The sequence below is a fragment of the Camelus dromedarius genome, chromosome 5 (assembly GCF_036321535.1).
Source record: "Camelus dromedarius isolate mCamDro1 chromosome 5, mCamDro1.pat, whole genome shotgun sequence".
NCBI lineage: Eukaryota > Metazoa > Chordata > Mammalia > Artiodactyla > Camelidae > Camelus > Camelus dromedarius.
Genome location: NC_087440.1, coordinates 2,157,202 through 2,181,025, shown reverse-complemented (window position 1 = coordinate 2,181,025; position 23,824 = coordinate 2,157,202). Strand labels below are relative to the sequence as shown.

At 51.3% G+C, this 23,824-nt stretch overlaps 1 protein-coding gene across 9 annotated transcripts in view; it reads left to right on the top strand.

The window, feature by feature from the left end:
• MEGF11 (multiple EGF like domains 11) overlaps positions 1-23,824 on the top strand; it is a 332,207-nt gene that overhangs the window by 252,570 nt on the left and 55,813 nt on the right. For all 9 annotated transcript variants that reach the window (XR_010380816.1, XR_010380815.1, XM_031452880.2 and 6 more), the window contains exons 6-9: positions 6,585-6,831; positions 8,104-8,224; positions 14,480-14,616; positions 18,706-18,918. Coding sequence is in view for 7 of the 9 variants with exons in the window: in XM_031452880.2 (XP_031308740.2) it covers positions 6,585-6,831; positions 8,104-8,224; positions 14,480-14,616; positions 18,706-18,918 (718 nt within the window). In the remaining 2 variants the exon portion in view is untranslated. The remainder of the gene's footprint in view (positions 1-6,584; positions 6,832-8,103; positions 8,225-14,479; positions 14,617-18,705; positions 18,919-23,824) is intronic.

Here is a 23,824-nt window from a genome sequence, read left to right as displayed (position 1 = left end):
TTAGAGGTTGCCAGAAGGGAGGGAATGAGGGGTTAGTGCTTAATGGTTCCAGAGTTCCCATGTGGGGTGATGGAAAGGTTTTGGAAATAGCGATGATAGCTGCTCATCGCTGGAAGTGCAGTTCATGCCACTGAATTAATTGTACTCTTAAACATGATTAAAATGGCAAAATGTATGCTATACGTGTTTTTTCACAATAGAAAAAGTTCTGAATAAATTATCTTAACTGAAGAGAATAAAATTATGGGAAATAGGGCCTGTCATGAAAAACCTGGGCCCTGTGGCCAGCACTCCCACATAAACCGATCCCTGGATAAGGCCCACAGCTCCCGGGACACTGTCCAAGGTGGCCATGTGAGCCCAGGCTGGCCGCCAACCTCCCAGGTCCCCTCGTCCACCCACACCAGGCCACACCCAGTGGGATAGCAGGGCTTAGAGCTCAGACACCCAGTCGCTCCCCAGCTGTGTGACCTTGGGCAAGGTATTTAACCTCTCTGGGCCTCTGTTTCCTAATCGGCAACCCACTATAAGGGGGTTGTTGTGCGAAGTGAATGAGAAAATGTATGCCTTTATCTCGTGGCCTGGCACATATTAAAAAGTAGTTAAACATTTAAAAGCCTGTCTGCGGTCAAGGTCAAGGTTGGCGGTGAAGGGAGAGACGCAGTCACTCCCCTCGGGGTGGGGGAGGTCGGGCCCCGAAGTTGGAAGAGGTCAGCTGGGCGATGCTCTCGCTGGGACGGGTGAGAGTTGGCCGGCTTAAAGGAACAGAACGAGCCAGGCCACACGCTTCCCGGTGCCCCAAGCGCTCACTCACTGCCCAGCGAAGATACGCCCACTTGAAAACTCAGCCAAAGCCAAATATAATTAGGAAGGAGCATCTGTGACAGAAACCAAAAAGTGTGTGCGAGGGGGTGACATCCGAGAGCCAAATTGGAAAGAGTTGGCGATTGTCTGTGGAAGAATGCAAAGTCCTGTTGCAATTTTAATGATGATAGTTTTTATTCCCCTTCAACAGGGTAGATAATTGACTCACCGTCTCATTTCTGTCATTGCTGGGGAATGAGGTGTTTTTACGTGGACTTTCTAAGATACCTGGAGCTTCTCCCTGTGAACCCTAACTTTTTTTTCCCACTTAATCACTCTGGTGGGAATGTCTGTGGAATGGATTACACACTTCCCTGCTTCCTTAATCAGAATATTATAAATTGAATGTAAATTCTTCCTGTCAATTTAGCTATGAGGGGTTATTTGCCCCTGTATTAGTGGCTCTGAGTTGCTTTGCTTTTTCAGTTTACAAATGTTGTCTGTTTATTTCCATGGGTTCCTAATGTGACATAGACCTCTTTTTTTTGGTGCCCCATAAAACACACACACACACACACACACACACACAAGGAAACAAGCATGTACAGGTGCGTGTGCGCACACACCAGTCTGCGGTCTGAGAGCCCAGGTTGTCAAGCTTAATAGAACTGCATTTCCTCTTGCTTCTCCAACGCCCTGTCCTGCCCCTATCATGGCACTTTCAGAGTGTACCACCACTGCTCCTCGCGTGGCTCTGTCCCCACCAGACTGTACGCCACGAGAGGCCAGGACACTTCCTAGCACTAGCAGGTACTTGGTAAATGTTTGTCAAATGGAGGAGCAGAGGAACGAAGGCACTCAGGTGTGAGGGCATCAGTGAGGGGTAGGCGAATGGGTTTTGAATGCCTTCCTGGGTGTCCCTGAGACACCTCCAACATAGTGAGCGAAATCTACCTCATTCTTTCTCCCCCAATATTTGCTCTTCCCCTTGTGTCTCTGTAAAGAAATGGCGCCAGCATCCACCCAGCAGCCTAAGCCAGAGCTGGGCTGCCGTCCTCCCTGCCCTCTCCTCCTTCCTCGGCACCTTGTCAATCTCCACGTCCTTGCTGATTCAACCTCATAAACACAGCTGGAATCTGTCCCTTCCCTTCTTTCTATGGCCACACCTGATCATGTCAGTTCTCTGCTTAGAACACATTCAGAGCCTCCTGCTCCTTAAATGAAATCTGCCCCCCTGAACACAGCTCACAGAGCCCTTGGACCTGGTACCCTGCCCAGGAATCGGCCTCCCCTTGTACCTTGCTCTCCCTTAAAGTCTACACTCCAGACACACGTACCTTTTTTTTTTTTTCCATTTTCTCTCATGTTCAAGTTTTTTCCCACCTCCAAGCATTTATATGTATTATTTTTTCTGCCTTGATCCATTCCCCATCCTCACCCCTCCATCAGGCCTTTTCTTTGAGAACATCTTCCCTGGCCACCCCCAGCCAGGGTTCACACCTGCCTGTGTCTTCCTCTGATGCCCCAAATGACCCTTATCATAGCTCTTCTGCAGTCTGCCTTCAGTGCTGCCCCCATGGCTCTGCCCCCACTATACACTCCAAGAGGACGGGACACTTTCTGGGACTAGCAGCTGCCTGGTAAATGATGGTTGAATGGATGCGTGGAGGAACAGAAGCACCCAAGAGTTAGTGCATGGACTTCATGACAATATCCCGGCTCCCTATCAGGGGCATAGTTCTGCTTCCTACTGGGTTTTGGTTGTGACAGAGAGAATAGAGGTCCCCTCTGATAAGCAAAATGTATCTGCCTGTCCTGGGATTGCCCCAAGGACAAGCGGGCTCTGGACTCCAACAGCTCAGTACAGAGCCAAGGACTGAGGACAGTAATTGTGTCGTAGCAACATGGGGAATCCCTTGTTCCGGCCCCAGGGTTGTTCACAGTGATGATGGGGAGAACGTGGCTAATCTCTGTAGTATCCCTGCCCTTGTGCTTTGCAACTGCCACCTTGTCCCCAAGGCACCTCTTAAGTTCCTCTCCTCAGAACCATCACTCAGAAAATATCCCATTCATCTGTGGTGGAGAGAGCTGGAGCCAGAAGACCTAGGCTGCCCTTGACTCTAAACTTGGGCAGTCACTTAACCTCTCTGACCCTTGATTTCCCCATCTATAAAATGGAGAAATAATAAAACCTAATTCACAGGGTTTTAAATATCACAAATGAGCATTTAAAATGCGGTTATTAGTATTACAGTGGAGACACATATGTACGTTAAACTTATGCAAATTTAACTACATGTGCTTGGCGACAAAAATAGAGAAATGATACAGTAGGTAATTCTGCTAGTCTTTCCACTCACTGAGTACTTGTCCGAGAGACGGGGTGATGTGGAAGACGCCGGACCACTGGGTAATTTGTTATTCTCTGTCCTGTGAGCCTCTTTCAGTGTGTGTGCAGGTTGTAACCATAACTAGACTTGATTTTTGTTTTGAGATATAATTGATATATAACCTGTTAGTTTCCGGTGTACAATATAACAATCCAACATCTGTGTATATTGTGAAATGATCATCACATTAAGTCTAGTTAACATTGATCACCACACATAGTTACAATTTTTTCCTTGTGATGAGAACTTTCAAGATCTACTCTCTTAGCAACTCCCAAATATATAATACTATGGCTTTGTAATATAATTTGAAATCCGGAAGCGTGACTCCCCCAGCTTTGTTCTTCTTTCTCATTGTAGTCGCCATGCTGTACATCACATCCTAGAGCTTGTGTATCTTGTAACTGGAAGTTTGTACCTTTTGACCATCTTTGCCCGTCTTGCCTCCTCCCTACGTGTGACGACTACCAACCTGTTCTCTGTATCGATGAGCTCAGTTTTTGTTTGTTCATTTGTTTTTTAAACTCCATGTATAAGTAAGATCATACAGTATTTGTCTTTCTCTTATTTCGCTTGGCATAATGCCTTCAAGGTCCATCCATGGTGGAACAGATGGCAAGATTTCCTTCTTTGTGGCTGAATAATATTCCACTGTGTGTGTGTGTGTGTGTGTGTGTGTGTGTGTGTGTGTGTGTGTGTATTTGTGAATACACATTTTCTCTATCCATTCATCCACTGATGAACATTTAAGTTGCTTCCATGTCTTGGCTATTATAAATAATGCTGAAGTGAACACGAGGGTGCAGAAATCTTTTCGAGTTAGTGTTTTCATTTCTTTCAGATAAATACCCAGGAGCAGAATTGCTGGATTATACAGTGGTTCTGTTTGTCAGTTTGAGGAACCTCCATACTGGTTTCCATAGTGGCAATTTACACTCCTACCAACAGTGCACAAGGGTTCCCTTTTTCCCACATCCTTGTCAACGCTTGTTATTTCTTGCCTTTTGGGTACTAGCCACTCTAACAGGTGTGAGGCGATATCTCATTGTGGTTTTCATTTGCATTTCCCCGATGATTACTGATGTTGAGAACCTTTTCAAGTACTTCTTGGTCATCTGTGTGTCTTCTTTGTAAAATGGCTATTCAGATCCTCTGCCCATTTTTCAAATCGGATTGTTTGGGTTTTTGCTATTTTGTTGTGTAAGCTCTTTACACATTTTGGATATTAACCCTTTGCAAAATACATGGTTTGCAAATATTTTTCACATTTGGTAGGTTGCCTTTTCATTTTGTTGATGGTTTCCTTTGCTGTGCAGAAGCTTTTAGCCTGATGTAGTCCTACTTGTTTATTTTGCTTTAGTTGCCTTTGATTTTAGTGTCAAATCCAAAAAACCATTGCCAAGACCAATGTCAAGGAGCTTCCTACCTATGTTACCTTCTAGGAGTTTTATGGCTCTGGTCCTACGTTCAAGTCTTTAATCCATTTTGAGTTGATTCTTATATATAATGTAAGATAAGGGTCCAGTTTCATTCTTTTGCATGTGGCTGTCCAGTTTTCCCAACACCATTTATTGAAGAGACTGTCTTTTCCCCACTGTATATTCTTGGTTCCTTTGTCATAATTTAATTGACTGTATACACATGGGTTTCTTTCTGGGCTCTCTATTCTGTTCCATGGATCTATGTGTCTGTTTTTAATGCCAGTACCACACTGTTTGGATTACTATGGCTTTGTAATATAATTTGAAATCCGGAAGCGTGATGCCCCTAGCTTTGTTCTTCTTTCTCAGAATTGCTTTGGCTGTTGGACTGGATATTGCCTCACTCATTGTAGTAACAGGTGGAAAATGCAGGGTGGGGCTCACTCAGAGTTTGGCAGCTTGGTTTGTATGTGTGAATATTGAGGCATAGTGAAGATGAGATGAAGCAAGACTGGGTGATAGGAATTCCAGGCATAGAGTGATTCCATCTCTAAAGGATGATGGACAGTCTCCATGACACTGATCACTGAACCCTTATCAGCATGTGGGAGGTACACACAGGAGGGTTGGTGGGGCTGTAGTGATTCTTCCGTCAACCCTTTATTTCTCAAAGATCCCATGTCCTCACTGGCTTCAGCAGAACCTTTTGCTTTTGTCCTTACCCAGTACTCGAGTACTGCTGTCTGTCCTACAATCCCTGGAGCACAAAAGTCAACTCATCATCTCCCTGTCTTCAGGCAGGAGAGTCTCTAGCCATCCCAGTTTGCCCAGCACTGAGGGATTTCTCAGAATGAGGGACTTTCAATGGTGAAATTGGGACAGTTGATCACTGTGATAGTCGGACAAGTGGGACATCTTTTACAGCTCACTTCAGGTGCCCTCCTTCTAGGAAGTCTTGCCTGATTCCTTAGCGGGGAGCAATCTTTTTCTCCATTGAACATCGCCTAGAACATTATTTATGCCTGTCCATGCCTGAACCCCACAGGCACCCCTATTCCAGGATTCCAGTGAATGAGGCTATAGTTTGAGGCCATCTTGTCGTGTGTCCTGTATGTACCAGGTGAAGGTCCGACTAGGAGGTGGCAGCAGGCTGGGTGACCTACCCGTGGTCTGCCATTCAGCCTCCTTCCCCAGCCCTAGAGTGTGAATTTCTGCGAAGCTGGCTCAGATATCACTTTTTGAAACATTTAATTACATAGAAAGATCTTTAAGGTTGTCTGTCACCTCCCAGGGAAACACTTCTTTTTCCTGCTCCTTCTGAAGCTGCTTGGAAAGTAATGAAATTGAACTGAAGATGAAGGAACCAGAGGGTGTAGGCATGACTGATAGGAAAAGCAGCAGAGAGGGAGAGGCAGGGTGACAGGGAGATGGAGCCAAGGGAGGGGCAGGGAGGTAGAAGACGTGTTCACGGAGAGTGAGGTGCAAGAGGTGAGAAAAACTAATGTTTCAGGAAGAGATGGACAGAGAGAGAGAGAGATGGGAGCTGGGCTGGGCTGGGGAGGCATCAAGAAGGGGTGCAGGGTCACAGAGAAGAGGGGAGGCAGGCTGAAAGGAAAAGGTCCTGGCCAAGTGGAAGAGAGACAGCCAAAAAGTAAAATAGCTTATGGTTCCAGAGTTTCAGTACAGGAGAGGGGGCTTCGAAAGGCATTGGTTGGAATGGAATGATCCTGACTGGGGCATGCTTTGGGGGAAGAAGCTTCTTAGCTTGTATGATTATTTGGGGGCTTGGCATGGGCTGATGGAGGTTATGAGGTGCCAAAGCTTCCACCCAGAAACCCCTTGCTGGCCTCTTTTCCAGAGAAGAGAGATGCAGAGACGCGAAGGCTGTTCCCGACCCCCCCCCCCCGCCCCATCCCAAAGGAGAGCCCACGGGGAGAGTCCTCCACCGTGACCCGCTCCTCTCTTGCAGGCTGCGACAGCGACCACTGGGGCCCCCACTGCAGCAACCGGTGCCAGTGCCAGAACGGGGCGCTGTGCAACCCCATCACCGGCGCCTGCGTGTGCGCCGCCGGCTTCCGCGGCTGGCGCTGCGAGGAGCTCTGCGCGCCCGGCACCCACGGCAAGGGCTGCCAGCTGCCGTGCCAGTGCCGCCACGGCGCCGGCTGCGACCCCCGCACCGGCGAGTGCCTCTGCGCGCCCGGCTACACCGGCGTCTAGTGAGTAAGGCGCGGGCGCGGAGGGGCGGGGCGGGGCGGGGCGGCTGCGCGGTCAGACCCCGGCTCCTGGCGGGTGGCTAGGGCGGTGAGAACAGATGGCAGGCGGGGATAGTCCTGGCTGTGAAATCTCCTGCGCTCTGACACCAAGTCCTGCAGAGACTGAGTGCTCCGGGCCTCACCCGTGCAGGTCTCAGATCCCTGCCGTCCAGGCCCCCGGGGCGACTGGTGCGAACTGGGGCTATGCATCGATGGAGGCTCCCATGGCCAGAGGAGCTCGCAAAACTCGTGCAAGGAGGCTCTTCCTGGTCAGAGCCCCAGACCTTGGCGTGGAATTCTCTCCTGATCATAACTCCAATGCCACTGCTCAACTGGAGCCTGAACCCTTCCAGACTATTTGAGACAGAGATGGGGTGGGGGCCCTGGGCAGATATCACGGGTAGATTTCAGGAGTTCGCTGTGCCTGGGTCCTCTCCTCGACCTTCTCCCTTCGGACCTGGAACAGCCCCTCACTCCAGTGCCCTGGAGCGTCTGCCTGGGCAGGAGCCCTCCAGGCTGCTTAGTGGAGACCCCCTCCTCCCTGCTCTGTTGAAGACTCAATGGCCTCCCCAACAGCCCTAGATTGGGGGTACCCAAGAACTCTAGCCACAAATACATCCTTGATTGAGGGTGTTCCCTGTCCGAATGTCTGGCCAGCTCCAGGCCCAGGGCATTGGACTGAGGGCCAAGACAAAGACCCCATGCAAATCCTCCTCTGAATCTCAGCAGTGCTCAGTCTCTGTATATAGGCCTGTTGTGGTAGCTGAGAGCCTTCCAGAATCTGGAACAGGGTGGAGGCACGCCCCAGATTCTTCCTTTCTCTGAATCTAGGCAGACTCTTGAAGGCTGAACCTGTGGCTACGTCTCAGTGCCTTTGCTCATGCTGTTCCTTCTGCCTGGCATGCCCTTCCTGCCATTTTCCCAGTGAAACTAACTTCACCTTCAAGACTCAAATGGAACGTCTCCCTCTTAGGGAAGCTTCCTCAGCTTTCCCTCATCAGAAGCGCTATCTTCTTTACACTAAAAGCACTGAAGTCATCCCACAAGTACTGGCCCAAACATACAACATTCCAGTTCATTGTCCTCAGCCCTGCTTTCCCCTCCTGGGCTGTGACTGCCCATTGACTGTGAGCTCACTAGCTTCTAGGGAGCCTGGGAGCCTTAAGACTGGCAGCACTGGGGCACCGCCACCTGATCTGAACGCTGCTGCCTCTAACACCTCTGCTTCCCATGCAGCTGCGAGGAGCTGTGCCCGCCTGGAAGCCACGGGGCTCACTGTGAGCTGCGCTGCCCCTGCCAGAATGGGGGCACCTGCCACCACATCACTGGCGAGTGTGCCTGCCCCCCAGGCTGGACGGTAGGTGGCCCCGCAGGATGTGGGTGGGACTCCGTAAGAGGTCTGAGCATCCCTTACTCACATGCACCCTGGAGGAATAAATTCCCCTCCCACCCTGAATTCCCTCCCTCCTATTTATGGTCATGGGCATCATTAGACACTGACAGAGGTGCCATGAACACAGCTTTGAATCCCAGGGCTGCCATCTGAGTGCTGTGTGACCTGAAGCAAGTTACTTAACCTCTCTGAGCCTGTGGTCCTTTGTGTACAGAGGAGTTGAATTCTTCTCATATACTGGCTCTGTCTTTGAGCATAGATACTCACTTGAGCTGCCGCGGGCTCTCAAATGTGGCAAAGAGAACATGGTGTAAGGATGGGGGTGGTACAGATAGGGGAGACAGCAGGGTATGAGTCACCTGAGTTTATAGAACCTCAGATTCCCAGCCTCCAACCCTTACACACACACACACACACACACACACACACACACACACACACATTCTGATTCTGTGGGCCACAGAATCTGTAGTCTAAAAACCACTGCAGGTGATTCTGATGCAGCCTTAACCAATCCAGGTCTCTTGTCTGGAAACCACCACCGTGGGAAAGGGGGATGGGATTTATAACCTCACAGGCTTAAATTCAGGTCTCACATCCAACGATGACCCTGAAAAAAGCCCTCAGTTATTCTAGTCTCTACTTCCCCATCTGCAAAACTCGTGTAACAACAGCCAGCCCTGCCCTCCGCAGAGGGAGGGTTGGCAGAAGGCTCAGATGAGGCAGCGCATGTCCAAGGTGCCTTGCAAACTCTGAAGTGCTCTACAGTTGCTCGTTTTATACGTCCCTGGATGCCACAGACAAGCCACAGCCTCCTTTAGCCAACACGCTCCCCCACCCCGCCGGTGTCCCCACCCTCTGCAGTCTCAAGTCCCTCCTCAGAAGCAGCCAGTCACTAAGGCTGGCTTTCTCATTTTAGGGGAGGCTCAGGGACACAGCCGGCTGCTTCCTCCGGGGCCTGAAGCTTTGCAAAGCCAGGAAGGACAGGAGCAGGATATTTCAGGAGGCTGTGGATGACGAGGTCACAGGGCGGGGCGGGGGCGGGGGGAGCAGAAGGGATGGCTACAGGGCCTGTTGATGCAGACACAGGTTTGCCAGAATTTTTTTTTTTTTTAGGGCAGGAAAGGGCCTGGGGGATCATCTGGTCCAGCAGTGTCCAAACCTGGCTGTGCACCAGAGTCACAGTGGGTGGAGGTGGGGGTTGGAGGTGGGGTTAAATACAGATTCCCAGGCTCCACCAGGGACCTCCTGGGGCCCAGGGCTCTCTATTTTTAATAACCGCCCCAGATAACTCTGAGGCAGCCAACCCTGTCCGCAAGCCTGCATTTGGAAGTAATCGATTGAGTCTGTAAGATTTCCTTCTGTGTTTCACAGAACCCAAGAGTTTCTTGGAGGTGAGGGCGAGGGCACATAGCCTGATAACTGGGGCTCCGGCTCCCACACACCCCCACTTCTCCATTTTAATCTACTTAGAGGTTCTCGGTAAGATAACACGTAAAAACAGGATCTCCCAGCTTGAAGACATTTGAACACCACTGGTCTGTGAATACCTTCCTCTCTTAGGTGAGGAAGCTGAGGCCCAGGGAGGCTAAGTGACCTGGCCAAGGCCACACGGGTGGTGAAGAGGGAGGTACAGCTGGAAGCCAGGTCTCCTGACTCCTGAATCTCAGCCCTTGGTGTCTGTCTGTCTCTTCCGAGGAGGAGAAAGGGGCTGCCGCCTCTCCCACACCTGCCCGTTTCTCCCACCCTGAACCTCCCTCTGGAAGGGCCCTCTCATCCCCAGCCAGCTTCTGGAATTCCATCCCTTGTGGGCTGGGTCCTTGGAGACCCAGCGGGCAGGGAGGTCAGGTCAGGATGAGGTGGGGGCAGAACAGGCCACAGGCAGGCTGGTAACTGTACAGTCCTCTCTGGAGAGACTCATGGGGCTGGTGATTGAAGAGGGGGAAGGGGGAAGCCAACACACGGAGGGAGAGATTTTTTTTTTCTCCACCACACGCTGAGAGGTTTGTTCTTTCAGATGATAGGAAACTCTGTCAACAGAAGCCTTTGGATTTGGGGACTTTATATTTTTAATTTTTTTGGTAGACAATTGCATTTCTATTTTTGACACAGCGTTTAACTTGCAGATTTGTATGAATTATTAACACCCCTCCTGCATGCCGAGTCACAGTGCAATGAAGCTGCGAACTCAGGCCTGAGGCCCCTGCCAGGGAGGGCTGGGGCCAGGGGGAGGGTGTGGGGCAGAAGGGTCCTCTCCGTATCACCGTCCATTGCCTCACTTTCCTGGTGGCCCCAACGTGGCTTTTGTCACGCTCAGAGATCTGAAGAATACGATTGCTCACTCACAAGGTGCAGGTCCCCAAAGAACCGAGGCTTTATGCAGAATTGGAGAGGAGCCACCAGGAGCTCTGGCCCTCCAGGCCCCTCCTCGGAGATCCCTGGCCACCAGGAATCTGGTGTGTGCCCACAGGACACGACACGTGCCCAGCTGTGCTGAGCCTGTCCCTGAGGGTCTTTGCAAAGAGCCTGGAGGATTGTTTCCTCTCTTTTTTCCTGGGCTCTGAGACCTTTCAGAGGAGGGAAGCCACGTGTGAGCAGGTTGATGAGAGTGGGTTCTGCCAACGGTTGGGAGGTAGGAGATGTGGTGACCCCCTTTTAGAAATTCGCAGTCTAGTGGTGGAGGCTGGACACATGTGCACGTGTGCACAAAAACAGGCCTGACTTGCGGGGAAATAGGACCAGTTACTGTGGAGGAGCAGAGGTATTTAGAGCTGAGGCTGAAGAGTCCTGGGAGCTCAGGTGTGGGAAGGATTCTTCATGGAGCCCCAAGCCCCAGCCTGCGGCCTGGATCGTTTACACAGCGCCCACACCAATCACTGTTCACTGTCCATCGAGGGCATCCATGGCACTGGGACAACAATGACAACTAGGTGATCGGAGAGGCTGAGTCTCCTTGGTGTAACCTTGAGTCCTTCACCATCTTGGCCCCCGCCTTTTTATGCTCCATTTAGCCACGGTCCTCTTAAAGTGCAGCTCGTTTCCAAACACAACCATTGTTCTAACCAGAGAGGCGCAGGACTATTGCCCCACCTCTTCTCCAACTTTCTGGATGCTACGCAGGCCAAGATCCCGTTGCAATTGGAGACACACACTCGGCTGACCACAGGGCAGGTGTGTTAGGGCTGTCATTACAAAGCAGCGCAGCCTGGGGGGTGTACACACAAAAATTGATTTCCTCCCAGTTCTGGAGGCCAGACGTCTAAGATCAAGGTGTTAGCAGGATGGGTTCCGTCTGAGGCTTCACCCCCTGCTGGTGGATGGCCGACTTCTCCCTGTGTCTTCGCCTGGTCCTCCCCCACCCCTGTCTCTGTCCTGATCCCTTCTTCCAAGGAGGACAGCAGTCACTGGGGATTCAGACCCACCCTAATGACCTCATTTTAACTTTCCTGCCTCTATAAAGGCCCTGTCTCCAACTGCAGTCACAGACTGAGGTGCTGGGGGTTTGGATGTATGAATCTGGGGTGGGGAATGCAATTCAGCTCATAAGAGCAGGAAAGAAACCATGAGATCACAGCCCTCTCTTAGGCTGGTACTTTCCAGCCTGCACTTCCCCCAGCCTTTCCCCAAAAAGCTGTTTTTCCAACCAGCGGTAATGAGTTGACCATGTGGTCCTCCTGCCCTCTTCTCCGCCCCAGGTGGTACTGGGCCCCTGGCCCATGCTCCTCATCAGATGTCCACTTGGGTTGAATTAATATTAACAAAGGGGCTGATCTTTGAGGCACGGCTCTAATCTCGCAGAATCTGTAATCTGATCATCTAATCTCACATAATCTGTACAACCACCTGGGAGACTGGGGGTTACCACTCCAATTTTATAGATGAGGAAACCGAGGCTCAGAACAATCACACGACTTGTCTCCGCTCAGCTGTCTGGGAGGAGATAGGTCTGGACTTTGAACCCAAGTCCTGACTTTGAGTCCAGTGTTATTTCCACCGCACCAGGCAGCAGCCCCTCCGAGGCAGCAAATTCCTTCAGGCCCCAGGGGCTCAAACCCAAGGAGGGGTCTGGGGATCCTGGGACCTGGGATGGTGCAGCTGGGGACTGCTGAGCGGCGGCTGTAAGAGGTACTTGCCCACCCATCCAAAAAGTCTCAAAGTGCTTGATTTGCCCAGGAAATGTTGAAAGGAAGCAGACTTCCCCACTGGCCTCTTCAGGGGGCCCTGGTCATGTCTCAGAAACTCGGAAGAGACAAGGAGTCTGCAGCCTATCAGGATGGATGGTGTGTGTGTGTGTGCGCGCGCGCACAGGAGGTCCCCACAGTGCTCTGTGATGGGGAGGTGGGAGATATACACACAGCCCCCCAGGATGACTCAAAATATGTTTTTAGGATCAGAGTATTCTTGTCCAGCCCAGGACTGCAGAGGACTGACCCAGAGGTTGGCCAAAAAGACTCCTCTCTTCCCTCACGAATCTCTAGAGCTTGTGGGGTACAGTGAGAAAGACAGGCCCGGGTACCCCATCGCCTCCAGGAGGAATAAGGACCCCCCCTCCCCTGACTAGCTTTTCCCTGCTCCTCTCCTCGCATCCACACTCATCTCACTGTCTTCAGCTGCTTCCTCTGCGCGCTCAGTCCTCCGTCCCTGCCTCCCCCTCCTCCTCAGCCCCGCACTGTCTGACTCACATGCAGAGGAAAAACTCAGAGCTCAAAAGCTTCCCACTTAATTCATTACAAGTAAATTGGATGATACTGATCGATGACTCTGGTCAGCAGGATTCCCCTCACTAAACTAGCTTCCTCGGGGTTGGCAATTATTGGTGCTTAATAATTGTGTGTTGAACTAATTGATGAATTCATTGTGGGAGAATCCTTGATCTCCGTATGAGAAATGACCACCTCTGGCGTGGGAGAGGCTGGAAGGGCAGCCGGAGACCAGGGTTGGTTCAGTAAAGATCTAAGATGCTAAGATAAAGACCTATATAATTTTTAAAATCAGAGTATCTGACACCACAAGGCTACTCGTGGAGGGAGGAGAAAATGTCCCCCTGCTCCCATGCAAGCCGCATTCTGAAGACACCAGGTTTGAGTCTTTTTGGTGTTTCTACTGGCACTTCCCTCCTTATTTCTATATAACGTGCTTTACTGCTGTCTCCCAACTTGTTAGAGCCTCATGTCAAATATCTGGTGACCCTGGGCCTCCTGTTCATGTTTTATATAAGCCTTGGAAAAGCTGGTTGGAAGCCTGGGAGCGGAGAGAGATGCCAGGCTTGGGGACTGATGGGACCCTCATATATCAGTATCTCTAGGTCTTTCCTCTTGAGCTCTGTGTCCCCAGAAAGGACTCCCCCAGAGTCCAGCCACTCGCACCCTCGGTGCTGAGCAGGGGAAGCGAGCAGCGGGTCTGCTCGGGCAGCGGGCAGGGGGCCGCACGGTCCCTGTTTCTCGCAGCGCCACCCCCTCCTCCCAGCCGTGCTCAGCCTCCCTCTGTCCAGAGCCAGTGAGGGCCAGCCTCCCTGAAAGTGAACTGCCAGTCTTGGGAAGTCCCCTGGCTATTTGAAAAGGGGGTTAAAAACCTGGGGTCAAATTCCCTCTTCTACAAACTTTCCAAGAGTCCTCCCGCTTCACCGCACCTGCGCCTTAGCCTTCAGAGTCTCCCGGGGCCTCTGATCCCCAGGCTTTGGGAGCTTCGTCTTCCCACACGCACTCCGAGCTTTGCTGAGAAAGCAGAAACCTCAGCAGCTACCCCTGCTCCGCCTGCCTTTCCATCCTCCAACGCGGGCCCTCTCTTGTCCTCTCTGGTCCCCTCTCCGCTTCCTTTTGTCCTTGTAGGTTTCTGCCTTTCCCGCACTTAGCACCAGGTTCCAGAGTTACCTGTTTTCTTATCTCTCTTCCCCAGTAGAAGGGGAGGATGGGAATTGAGTCTTACTCATATTTTTGTGCCCCTAGTATCTAACACAGGCCCTGGCATACAACAGGCACTCAATAAACGCGTGCTGCATAATTGGTTGGGCAAATGGGCCTCGGTTTCCCCATCTCTCTAATGGGGCTTTGGAGCCATGGTGTCCAGCTTTCTCTGCTTCTGTGACTGGGGAGAAGTTCCCACTGAAGGAATCTGGGGGGTCCCTAGAGCCGTAACAGCTGTGCCGCTTCTGGGAGACAGTAGCCTCAGGCTAGCACCTCAGAAGCACCAGTTCCGCACGTCTTCCTTCCTGTGTTTCAGGGAGCAGTGTGTGCCCAGCCCTGCCCACCGGGGACGTTTGGCCAGAACTGCAGCCAGGACTGTCCTTGCCACCACGGAGGGCAGTGTGACCACGTGACTGGGCAGTGCCACTGCACAGCTGGATACATGGGGGACAGGTAAGGATGCTGTTAACTCTTGTCCTTGCTGCTCACATGACTCGTTTTTACGGCAGCCTTGCAGGGAACAGCTCGGGTTTACCAGCCCACAGCACTCTTCTGCCAGCTTCCCTGTTCCTTTCTCAGACCTTCCGCCAGCCCATCCTTCCTGGCCCTCGGCCTGCTGAGCGTACCTTCCCCCGGCCCAGTGACCCAAGCCCTGAACTCTCATCAGCTCACCTGGGGGAGGAGGTGGGCACCCCCCACACTCTCTGCATTCTGCCCTCCTGAAGGGAGGCAGTCGTCGTGATAATCCAAAGCTGAATGTGCAAACTCAGTTCACATGTTCAGGATGATTTCTTTTAGAAGTGGATTTTAATTTCTGATGTGAGTTCTGGCAAAAGAATACTGACATCAGTTTGCATCCTCTGGCCTGAGAGCAGACTGGAATCAAACCCACCCTGCATGGTGGATAACCCACAGAGCATGTAATGGAGGGTTTACCAGATGTGCACGCTTATCCCGGTAAGAAGGGTTCCATGATGGTAGGGCAGGTGCTCTGGAAGCTGGAGAAACAATCCATATGTCTGATGGTGGGTGGATTCAGGGCTTGAGGAAGATGTTTGTCCCCAGAACCTGGGCGAGTCTCCTCCCTCTCACTCTCAGCTGCGTGTCTCTTTGAGCAGAAAGAAGGACAGTAGAGAGGAGGCTCTCACACCTCTTGCCTGCTTCTGTGGGATCCATGTTTCATCTCTGGCCCTGGATCTTGTTACTGTGCCTCCCCTGCCCAGGTTACATCAGGAAGCAGGGATCAGGGCTGAATTAACCATTGAGTTGTCCGACTCTGACCGACAGACATAATTGGTCTCCTCCAAACTCTTACTGAAGTCAGCCCCAAATCCTTAGTGATGTCCAGAAAAGAAATTTTCCATTTTTAGCCTTGGGCTTGCTTATCCCTAGCAAGAAGTCTTTTAAACCATATCTGACCTCTTCATTAGCCAGTGTTCATCTCCATGAGCTTCCCAGACATGGAACATGGGGCATGGATCTGGGGACCCATCCCTCCATGAACCGTGTCAGAGATCATGTCTCTGGGGGCAGAAGGGGAGGCAGGACTGAAGCCCTGAGCCCACCTGCCCATCCTCACCATCTCCCCCAGTAAGAAAATGCTCAGGATGAGCCAGTAGGGACAGGAGCTGAAAGACCCTGGAACTAGAGCAGGACCCCTTTGTTTCCGGCCACTTCCCCGTGAGAGCGAATATAGCCCACTCACTGCTGGAGACCAGTGGGTGCAGGGCTCCAACTGACCGCTCAACACCAGCAGACCCTATCTCACTGGCGCTCTCCATTTCCACCAAGATGTACCAAATGGAGAAATAACCCTAATGCCTCTTAATTGGGGCTCAGCCTATGATTCCGAGGCAGACAGAAACCTCAGAAGCCTCAGGGTCCTCTGGTAAGCTTTGCCAATCAATGACAGAGAAGAATTCAATAGAAGGGCCTGGTAGCATTTGGGTTTCCCCCCTAAACGGGCTGCCTGGTGTTTAATATTTCGTAAAATTGCCTCCATTAATTTTGTAGGTGACAGCTGCATGAACCCACCCCACATCATCGCGAGCATATTAAAGCTGAGTGGGTGTAATAACGCGGGCCTCCCCGATAGGCAGAATCCAGTGCAAATTAAACATGAAACGTAACGAAGCTTTTGCAGCTCATTTTGTAATTTAATTGAGCAATGTATCTGGTTATTAATGGCAGTATCGGACACATTAGATTGATATGTTGCAAAGGAAGGATGTTTAAGTAGAAAACTAATTTCTGCTGTGATTACCCTTCTGTTCCACAGGCCCCGTTATTAGCGTGCTTTGTGTAAAATTCATTAGCAGTCGTTGCTTGATCTCTAAATAAATAAGTTGTTTAAATTGTGAGTAGGAAAAAAAAAAAGCAGCTGATTATGTAAATGGATTAGATTGTCAATATTTCATTTCCAGATTCTTTTTCTGGGGCTGTGGAGTCAGTCACTTTGTAAATATGACAGGGCGGGGACATGCCCTTCAGAGGGAGCTCACTGTCCCAGTGGCGGGCTCTGCCCAGTCCTGCTGGATGGGAGGCAGCAGGAATGCTCCAGTGAAAGGGAGGGGTCGAGAGGTGTCTCCGGGCTTGGGTTTCTTCCCCTGATGTCTGAGACATCCCAGGAGAGGCAACCTGAGTGACTTCTGGGAAATCCATTCTGAGGCTGGCAGTTTAAAAGGTGACTGTCTGGCTCTTCAACGCTCGGTGTCGTCCCCTTCTGCCTCGGTGTCCCTCCTCGCTGTCCTCCACCTCCCATCCCTTCTCCACACCCCCTTTCTCTTTCCTTCTCCTCCCCTACTTTTCTGTCCACTCCCTTCATGGTGCCCCAGACTGGCTAACATGCACCAAAATTTGCAGGAAGACGATCTGGGCGTGCGATGGAGAACCCTGGTTCCAACTTAGGACTCTCCAAGATTTAATAAAGAATCAAAGGCTATATATTTTTTTAAACATCTTTTATTGCTCCCCTCTGCCCTGATTATTGTGGAAGGCATATAGAAAATCTGAAAATGGGAAAACATAACCATTAAAATACTTATAATTGCTGAAGTCCACTCCATTGTTAACATTTTGGAGTTTTTCCCTTTGAGCTTTTCCATGCCAGAAGGGCTCTGTTAGGAGAACTGTAGAATACAGTATTAACAAGGGTAATAATAAGAACTCACATTTCTTACTGAGCCCTCACCGGGCACGGGGCACCTTTCTCAATGTTTGCACACGTTCTCTCATTCACCCCTGACACACCTGGTGAGGCTGAGTTACTATCCTCCCGTTTGGTGATAAGAAAGCGGACATCAGAGCCGTAAGGTCGGTTCCCTGTTCTCCGTACCTTGGAAGCAGGGTGGAGATACGGATAATCCAAGACCCCAGAGTCCAGAGGCCATTTCTGTTTGTCTCTGAGCCGCAGAGTTCACCCATCTCTTTTACCTCGTACGCCCCCAGGTTTACCCCTTAATTGTCAGAATCCAGTTGCTGTGACAATGACTTTACATCCCCTGGGAAATAGCTTCTGGGCTAGAGTGAGGGGTGTTGGGTGCATCCAGGAAGCCAGGCAGTCAGCAGTGGGGGTTACACCCACCCACAGAGGACCCACAAGCAATGGCTGTGAGTTGATTAGTCGAATAATTATCATTATGCTGGGAGCTCCAAGTACCAGGCCGGAGCTGAGGCAGGACACATACGGGACCCAGCCCTCCTTTTTGTGGGGGGGGGGGGTGCTCACTAGCTGCTGGGAGAGGCTCAGCCCCTGCCTTGAGGGGACCCCCCTAGTCTAAGAAAGAGGAAATAGCCCCTGTCATGGAGGTCTGATGAAGGAGGATGCTTCTGTACTCATGGGGAAATCCCACCCTGCAGAAGAGGCTCATCTCCCAGGATGACAAAGGGAGACTGTACCGCTGCCCAAAGGATTCAAAAAACAGAGAATGAGTAGAAACAAAATTACCCCTTTTCATCAAATCTAAGATGCCACCAATTGTAAGTTGCATCATTAGTGTATTTACTGCTAAGAAAGAAAAACCCTGATAATTAAACTATGACACGCCATCCGTTATAAGACTTAATCTGATTTCAGAGACGTTAAAATATATTTTAAAAGCGTAAGGTTTGTTTAATGGGTACAGAAGTTTCAGTTTGGGAAGATGCAGAGGTTCTGGAGATGGATGGGGGTGATGGTTGCACAATAATGTGAATACTTAATGCCACTGAATTGTCCACTTAAAAACGGTTAAAGGTAAATTTTATGTTATACATATTTACTGTAATAAAAAATTTTGAAAAACACATAATGCCTATAATCAATGAAATATGATAGTATGAACTCAGTCCTGGGGACTAAGGGGAACTGGCATGGAGCGGGGAATGGACTGGGGTGACTAAACCATGGAGTACTTCCTGGAGGAGGAGAGGGAAGACGGAGGAGGCTGTGAGGAGGTGGGTGCAGCCCAGCAGGCCCAGGCCTGGAGGCAGGGGGTGCATGCTGGATGGATCTGGAAGGGCAGGTTAGGGGGCACAGCCTCACCCCGCTCTGCTGTCCCACAGGTGCCAAGAGGAGTGCCCCTTCGGGACCTTCGGCTTCCAGTGCTCCCAGCGCTGTGACTGCCACAACGGGGGCCAGTGTTCGCCCACCAGCGGTGCCTGTGAGTGTGAGCCTGGCTACAAAGGCCCCCGCTGCCAGGAGCGGCTGTGCCCCGAGGGCCTGCACGGCCCAGGCTGCACCTTGCCCTGCCCCTGTAACGCCGACAACACCGTCAGGTACAAGCTGGGGAACGGGTGAGCCTGGGGATGGGATGCGGTGGGCCCTGGTGGAGAGGGGCCAGTTAGGGCACAAACCCCCACCCCTCACCAGGTCATCTAGGCAGGGCAGTGAAAGAGCTGGGGTCTCAGCGATCACCTTCGCTCACCTATCTGAGGGGACGGGATGGCCAGGGCAGAAGCAGGGAGCTTGAGCCACAGAGGGTCAGTATTAGAAGGGACCTTAAAATCCAGCGTGGCTCACCTGGGGCCCGCAGAGGGCTGTCCCAGCAGGCCCCGGCTAGGGTGGAGGAGCAGGCGGGACAGAGGGCCGGCCTTTCATCAAGGTCTTGGCTTGGGGCCAGCTTCTCCCTGCACTCTGTGTTCTTTGGTGCCTGGGGCTATCTGGGCTGAAGCTGGCCCCACCCTTGCTTCCTGGAAGTGGAGAAGCCAGAGCTGCCGGGGGCCGCCTCTCCCAGCTCCTTGGCTTCCTGCTTCCTGCACCACCTGGCACCGCCCTTGGGGAATAAATGAGGCTGTCAGGCCCCAGATAAGCACTTCCACAGCCCTGTGTGTGGCCGCCTCTTATCAGGGCGGTGAAGGGAGAGGGGAGGAGCCTTCTCCCCTCAGGCCTGCAGGACAGCTCGGGGGAGGACCGGCTGCTCGGGGCAGTGGGTGCTGTGACTGTTTGCAGGCCAGACTGAGACTCCTGTCTCTGGGACAGCCAGGACTTAGCCTCGATCCCTCTTCATTCCCAACTTTTAATTCTCTACATGTCCCCTGAGAGCCCCTGGTCACCGTAAGTAGGGGCATCTTAGCAAGTGTTATGGCTTAGACAGACTCGGTCCTTAGTCCTCAGTTCCGGGAGCTGAGCAGCTGGGGCAGTGCCACCTGAAAGGGTAGAAGGTAGGAAAGGAGACTGTTAGGAGGGGACCCTTGAGCCAGTGGAGCTGGCCTGAATATGACTTAAGGACTCACCTGCTCAGTCATTCATTCAACAAACACTGAGAGCCTGCAGGGCCAACTGCGAGGAAGTAATAAAGGGTCCCTTGGCCCCAGTCCAGCCCTCAGGAACTTGAGCCTGGAGCACCCACACACTGAGCACCTCTGCCATATTTCTTCAAATACAAAACACCACCAGTAGTGAGGCACTGCTTTATTTAATGTACTACCAAAACTGAACCATGACATACCATTGACTGGATAACACATCCATCAGAAAATGTAGGGGAGGGTGTATCTTAGAATTGATGAAATACATGAACCTGCTGGATCCCAGCATGGGCTCAAGTAACGGTGACCCAGGGCTCTGTACAGAAAGCACCATAGGAGACTCCTATGCTGGTCAGGGAAGGCTTCCTGGAGGAGGTGGCTTCAGGGCTTGGTCTGGAAGGAAGGGTGAGCACTCCAAGTCTCTAAACATAGGGGTCCCTTGGCTTCCCCACAGGGGTAGGGAGCCCTCACCCTGTCACTAGGACCCCCTACCCCTAGGGGGTAGCCAGGGGAGGACAGAAAGCAAGGCTGCCGCTGAGGTAAGATGCAGGGAGAGTCCCTGCCACAGAGATCCAGCCAACGCCCAAATTAAAGAGCTATTGTTTTCTTCCCGTGCCTGCGCAACCGTGCCCTGCATAATTTATCCCTCCTCTGAAGGAGCCCTCAATGCATTATTAATCTGGAAGGACTCCCTCTTCTCCGTCGCTAGTCTCAGCCCATTCAATATTGATGATTATTTGCTTTCCGGCCTTTAACATGTGTCATGTTTGGGGGGTTGGGAGGCAGTAGCGCTTCTTAGGTGAGGGGGCTCCAGGAGCCCCTGGCAGCCAGCCGCCCAGGCTGGGTTCCTCCGTGTCGGCTCGACCTCCTCCCCGTGCCTCAGCCCGGGCTTGTCCATCTCTGCGGCCTCAGCGTTGCCCGTTGCCTGGCACAGAGCAGACCTTCAGGAGAAAGAATTGCTGAATTCATCTTAAACAGCCCATTCCCCTATCTAGGTGGTTCTGCCCCCTGAGCTGATACCTGCCCTATTTAAAAAAAAAATTTCACCCCTTTCTCTTGGCACACTGCCCTCGTGACTGAGCCCCCAAACACTCACAAGGTTTTGCTTTAGTCTAAGTCAGGATTTCTCAGCCTCACCGCTCCTGATGTCTTTGGGGCTGGATAATTCTTTGCTGTGGGCGGCCGTCCTGTGCATTGCAGGATGTTTAGCAGAATCCCTGGTCTCTACTACTAGATGCCAGTAGCAATATCACAGCCCCGAGTTCTAACAACCAAAAATGTTTCCTGGATGGGGTCGGGGGGAGGCAAAATGGTCTGAGGTTGAGAGTCTCTGGTCGCACTGAACCTGTCTCGTGCTGCACTTGGCTTTGCTCTCCTGGACGCAGAGAACAGCTCTCTTCCTCTGTGTGGGCACAGGTCACGCCTCTCCTCCCGTGAGCCTTTGTCCCATTCTGGACCCTTCTCTTGGGATCCAGGAAAAGCAGCGGGATGACTGTGACTCCTAAACCCAAGGCAGTTAAGCTGCAGGTTCTGGGTGGGTCTGGGGCCCCGAGGCCTGGCCTTCAAAACACCTCTGACTGAGCCAGTGGTCTGGTATGTGTACTTCTCTCTCTGTCTCAGTTTCCCAATATGTCTGTCAACCTTTCATCAGCCCAGTGGGGGTAAAAATTTCCTTGTGGTCTTGGGAAGTGAAGCTTCCATCTAACTCCCTGACAGATGGAGTGTGGGATCCCCAGAAGCCCTGCCTCTTTCCCCACTGGCTTCTGCAAGAGCTTGCAGCCGAGCCCCACCAGGACGTCTTGCAAGCAAGACCTTGAGCATCTTTTCTAGAGACGCAAAGTACTCCCCAACCCCTGACCAAAGAAAACCCTCCTCATCTGGCCCCAGTCCCTCTCTGCTCTGTGCCCCTCTGGAGAGGCTGCTTCAAAGAAGTCGAACCCACGTGCCCAGGGAAGGAAGGAGTGGCTGGTGAAATTCCCCAACACTTCATTCCGTTTTTAAACGCTTTGTAGCACACACAAAGAAAGCGTCCTCCTTCATAAAGGAATGACCTTGAGAAAGTAAGCGCCTGTCTCAGACCTTGCCCATGTCCCCTCCGCAATTGGATTGTCATAGACGAATTCCAGCAGCCATGATCGTGGATTACCTTTGAAAGATTCGATTTAGCCACCAGATGCTGCATTGATAGAAATCTCAGAGCAGCCAGAAAAAAATGGCAGAAAAATCCACCGTGAAAAGATTCCTGTATTGTTCAGTTTTCGGTTCCTATTAACTTGTGATTAATCTATGTCTGGGGGAAATGGGAGAAAGGGGAGGGAAAAACAAACAGAGCACACCGAACCAGCCTGGACACCAGTGTGTTTAAGTGTTGGCCTGAGCCTAACCAAAAGTCACTTGCCCACCATGCGACCCAAGGGAATGGCTCTGCCACCACCAGGGGGAGGGGAGCAGGGAGCAGGGGACACCTGGGAGAGGGAGAGGTGACAAAGGTACTAAAGGTACAGAGAGTCTGGGGACAACAGTTTTCAGCCATAATCGCTGAGTCAGCCGTCATTCCCCCACCCTCTTTTCAAGGGGATTTTGAAGTCTTTAAAATAAATGCCCAGTAATCAAATTGAGAAAATTGAGATTTTTGTTTTTTAAAACAGAGTTTTAGGGACATGGAAGGAGAGAGAAAGAAGTGATTTCAGATTTGGTTTTGTGCTTTCTGGTTCTCAGAGTAAAAAATAAAATTGGTGCCAAGATACAACCCTAAGCGTCCAAAAAGCTGGCAGCTGAGATGGAAACCAGAAACGCAGGAGAGCTTAGAGGCCGGCATCCCCCAGCTCTCCATGCATGTAGGATGCTTTTGTCAGGGTGGTCTTCACACCCGAGCAAGGACCTGGAACCGGAGGATCTATTGAAGAGAAGGGCAGAAGGGTGGCTGAGACCTTCCAGGATCTCCGGGGCTGGCAGAGCTGATCACTGCAGCCATGCTGCTGGGTCACTTCTGCGTCCACGCATGGCAGTCCCCACGAGTGTGACCAAGCCAGTCCCTCTGACCCTAAACCACAGCCTCAGAGGAGGCCCCTGGAAAGCTGGAGCATGGAAAGGCCATGCCTAAGGGCTGTGCTCGAGTTTTGGGACAGAGAGGAGTGCCCCACAACTGTCTGCTGAGGGTCAGGACCCCTAAGTGGGGGGCCCCTGCTCTGTGGCACCCATTCAGGCCGCTATTTCCCCTTAAGGTGTGGGGCCCAAGGAGAAATTTTTCTGGAACCATGAAGGTCAGGAAGTTTTCAGACATCCATCCCTTAAACGCATTTTTAAAAACATATTTATAATTTTTATTGCTCTTTATCTATTTATAAATATAATAGATGCTCAGTTTGAGAGAGTTAGAGAGATATAGACATTTAAAGAAGAAACAGAGTCACTCATGATTTCTCTCCCCAGAGGTGAGCACAAAAGCCATTTGGTTATAACTTGCTCATTCTTCATCCATGTCTGTATCACTTTTTTTCATATTTCAGATCATGACATTGTATGTAATTTGCTTATTTCACTTCCCCTTGTGTCCTATCATTAAACAGTTTGGAAAACATTTGAATGCTTCTCTAGCGTCCCTTCATCTGAATTGCCGTAATTCATTTAACCAGCACCCCGTAGTCGGTGGTGCTGTGAGGCACTGGACAGAACACGGCCAGACAGACAGACCTGGGTTTGAATCTCGGCTGCCGCTGAGTTAGCCTGTGTGACCTTGGGCAAGTCATACGCCCCCGGGCACTGTCTGAAAAATAGAGGCGCCCATGCCCAGCTCACAGGCTTACTTGAAGTTTAGAAATGTAGGTGTAGAGTGCCTGGTGCTTTAATAGCCCGGCCACGTCCTATTTATTATTATTTAAATTGCTTCCATTTTCCTCTGCTATAAATAATGCTTCAGGGAACATCTCTGTGC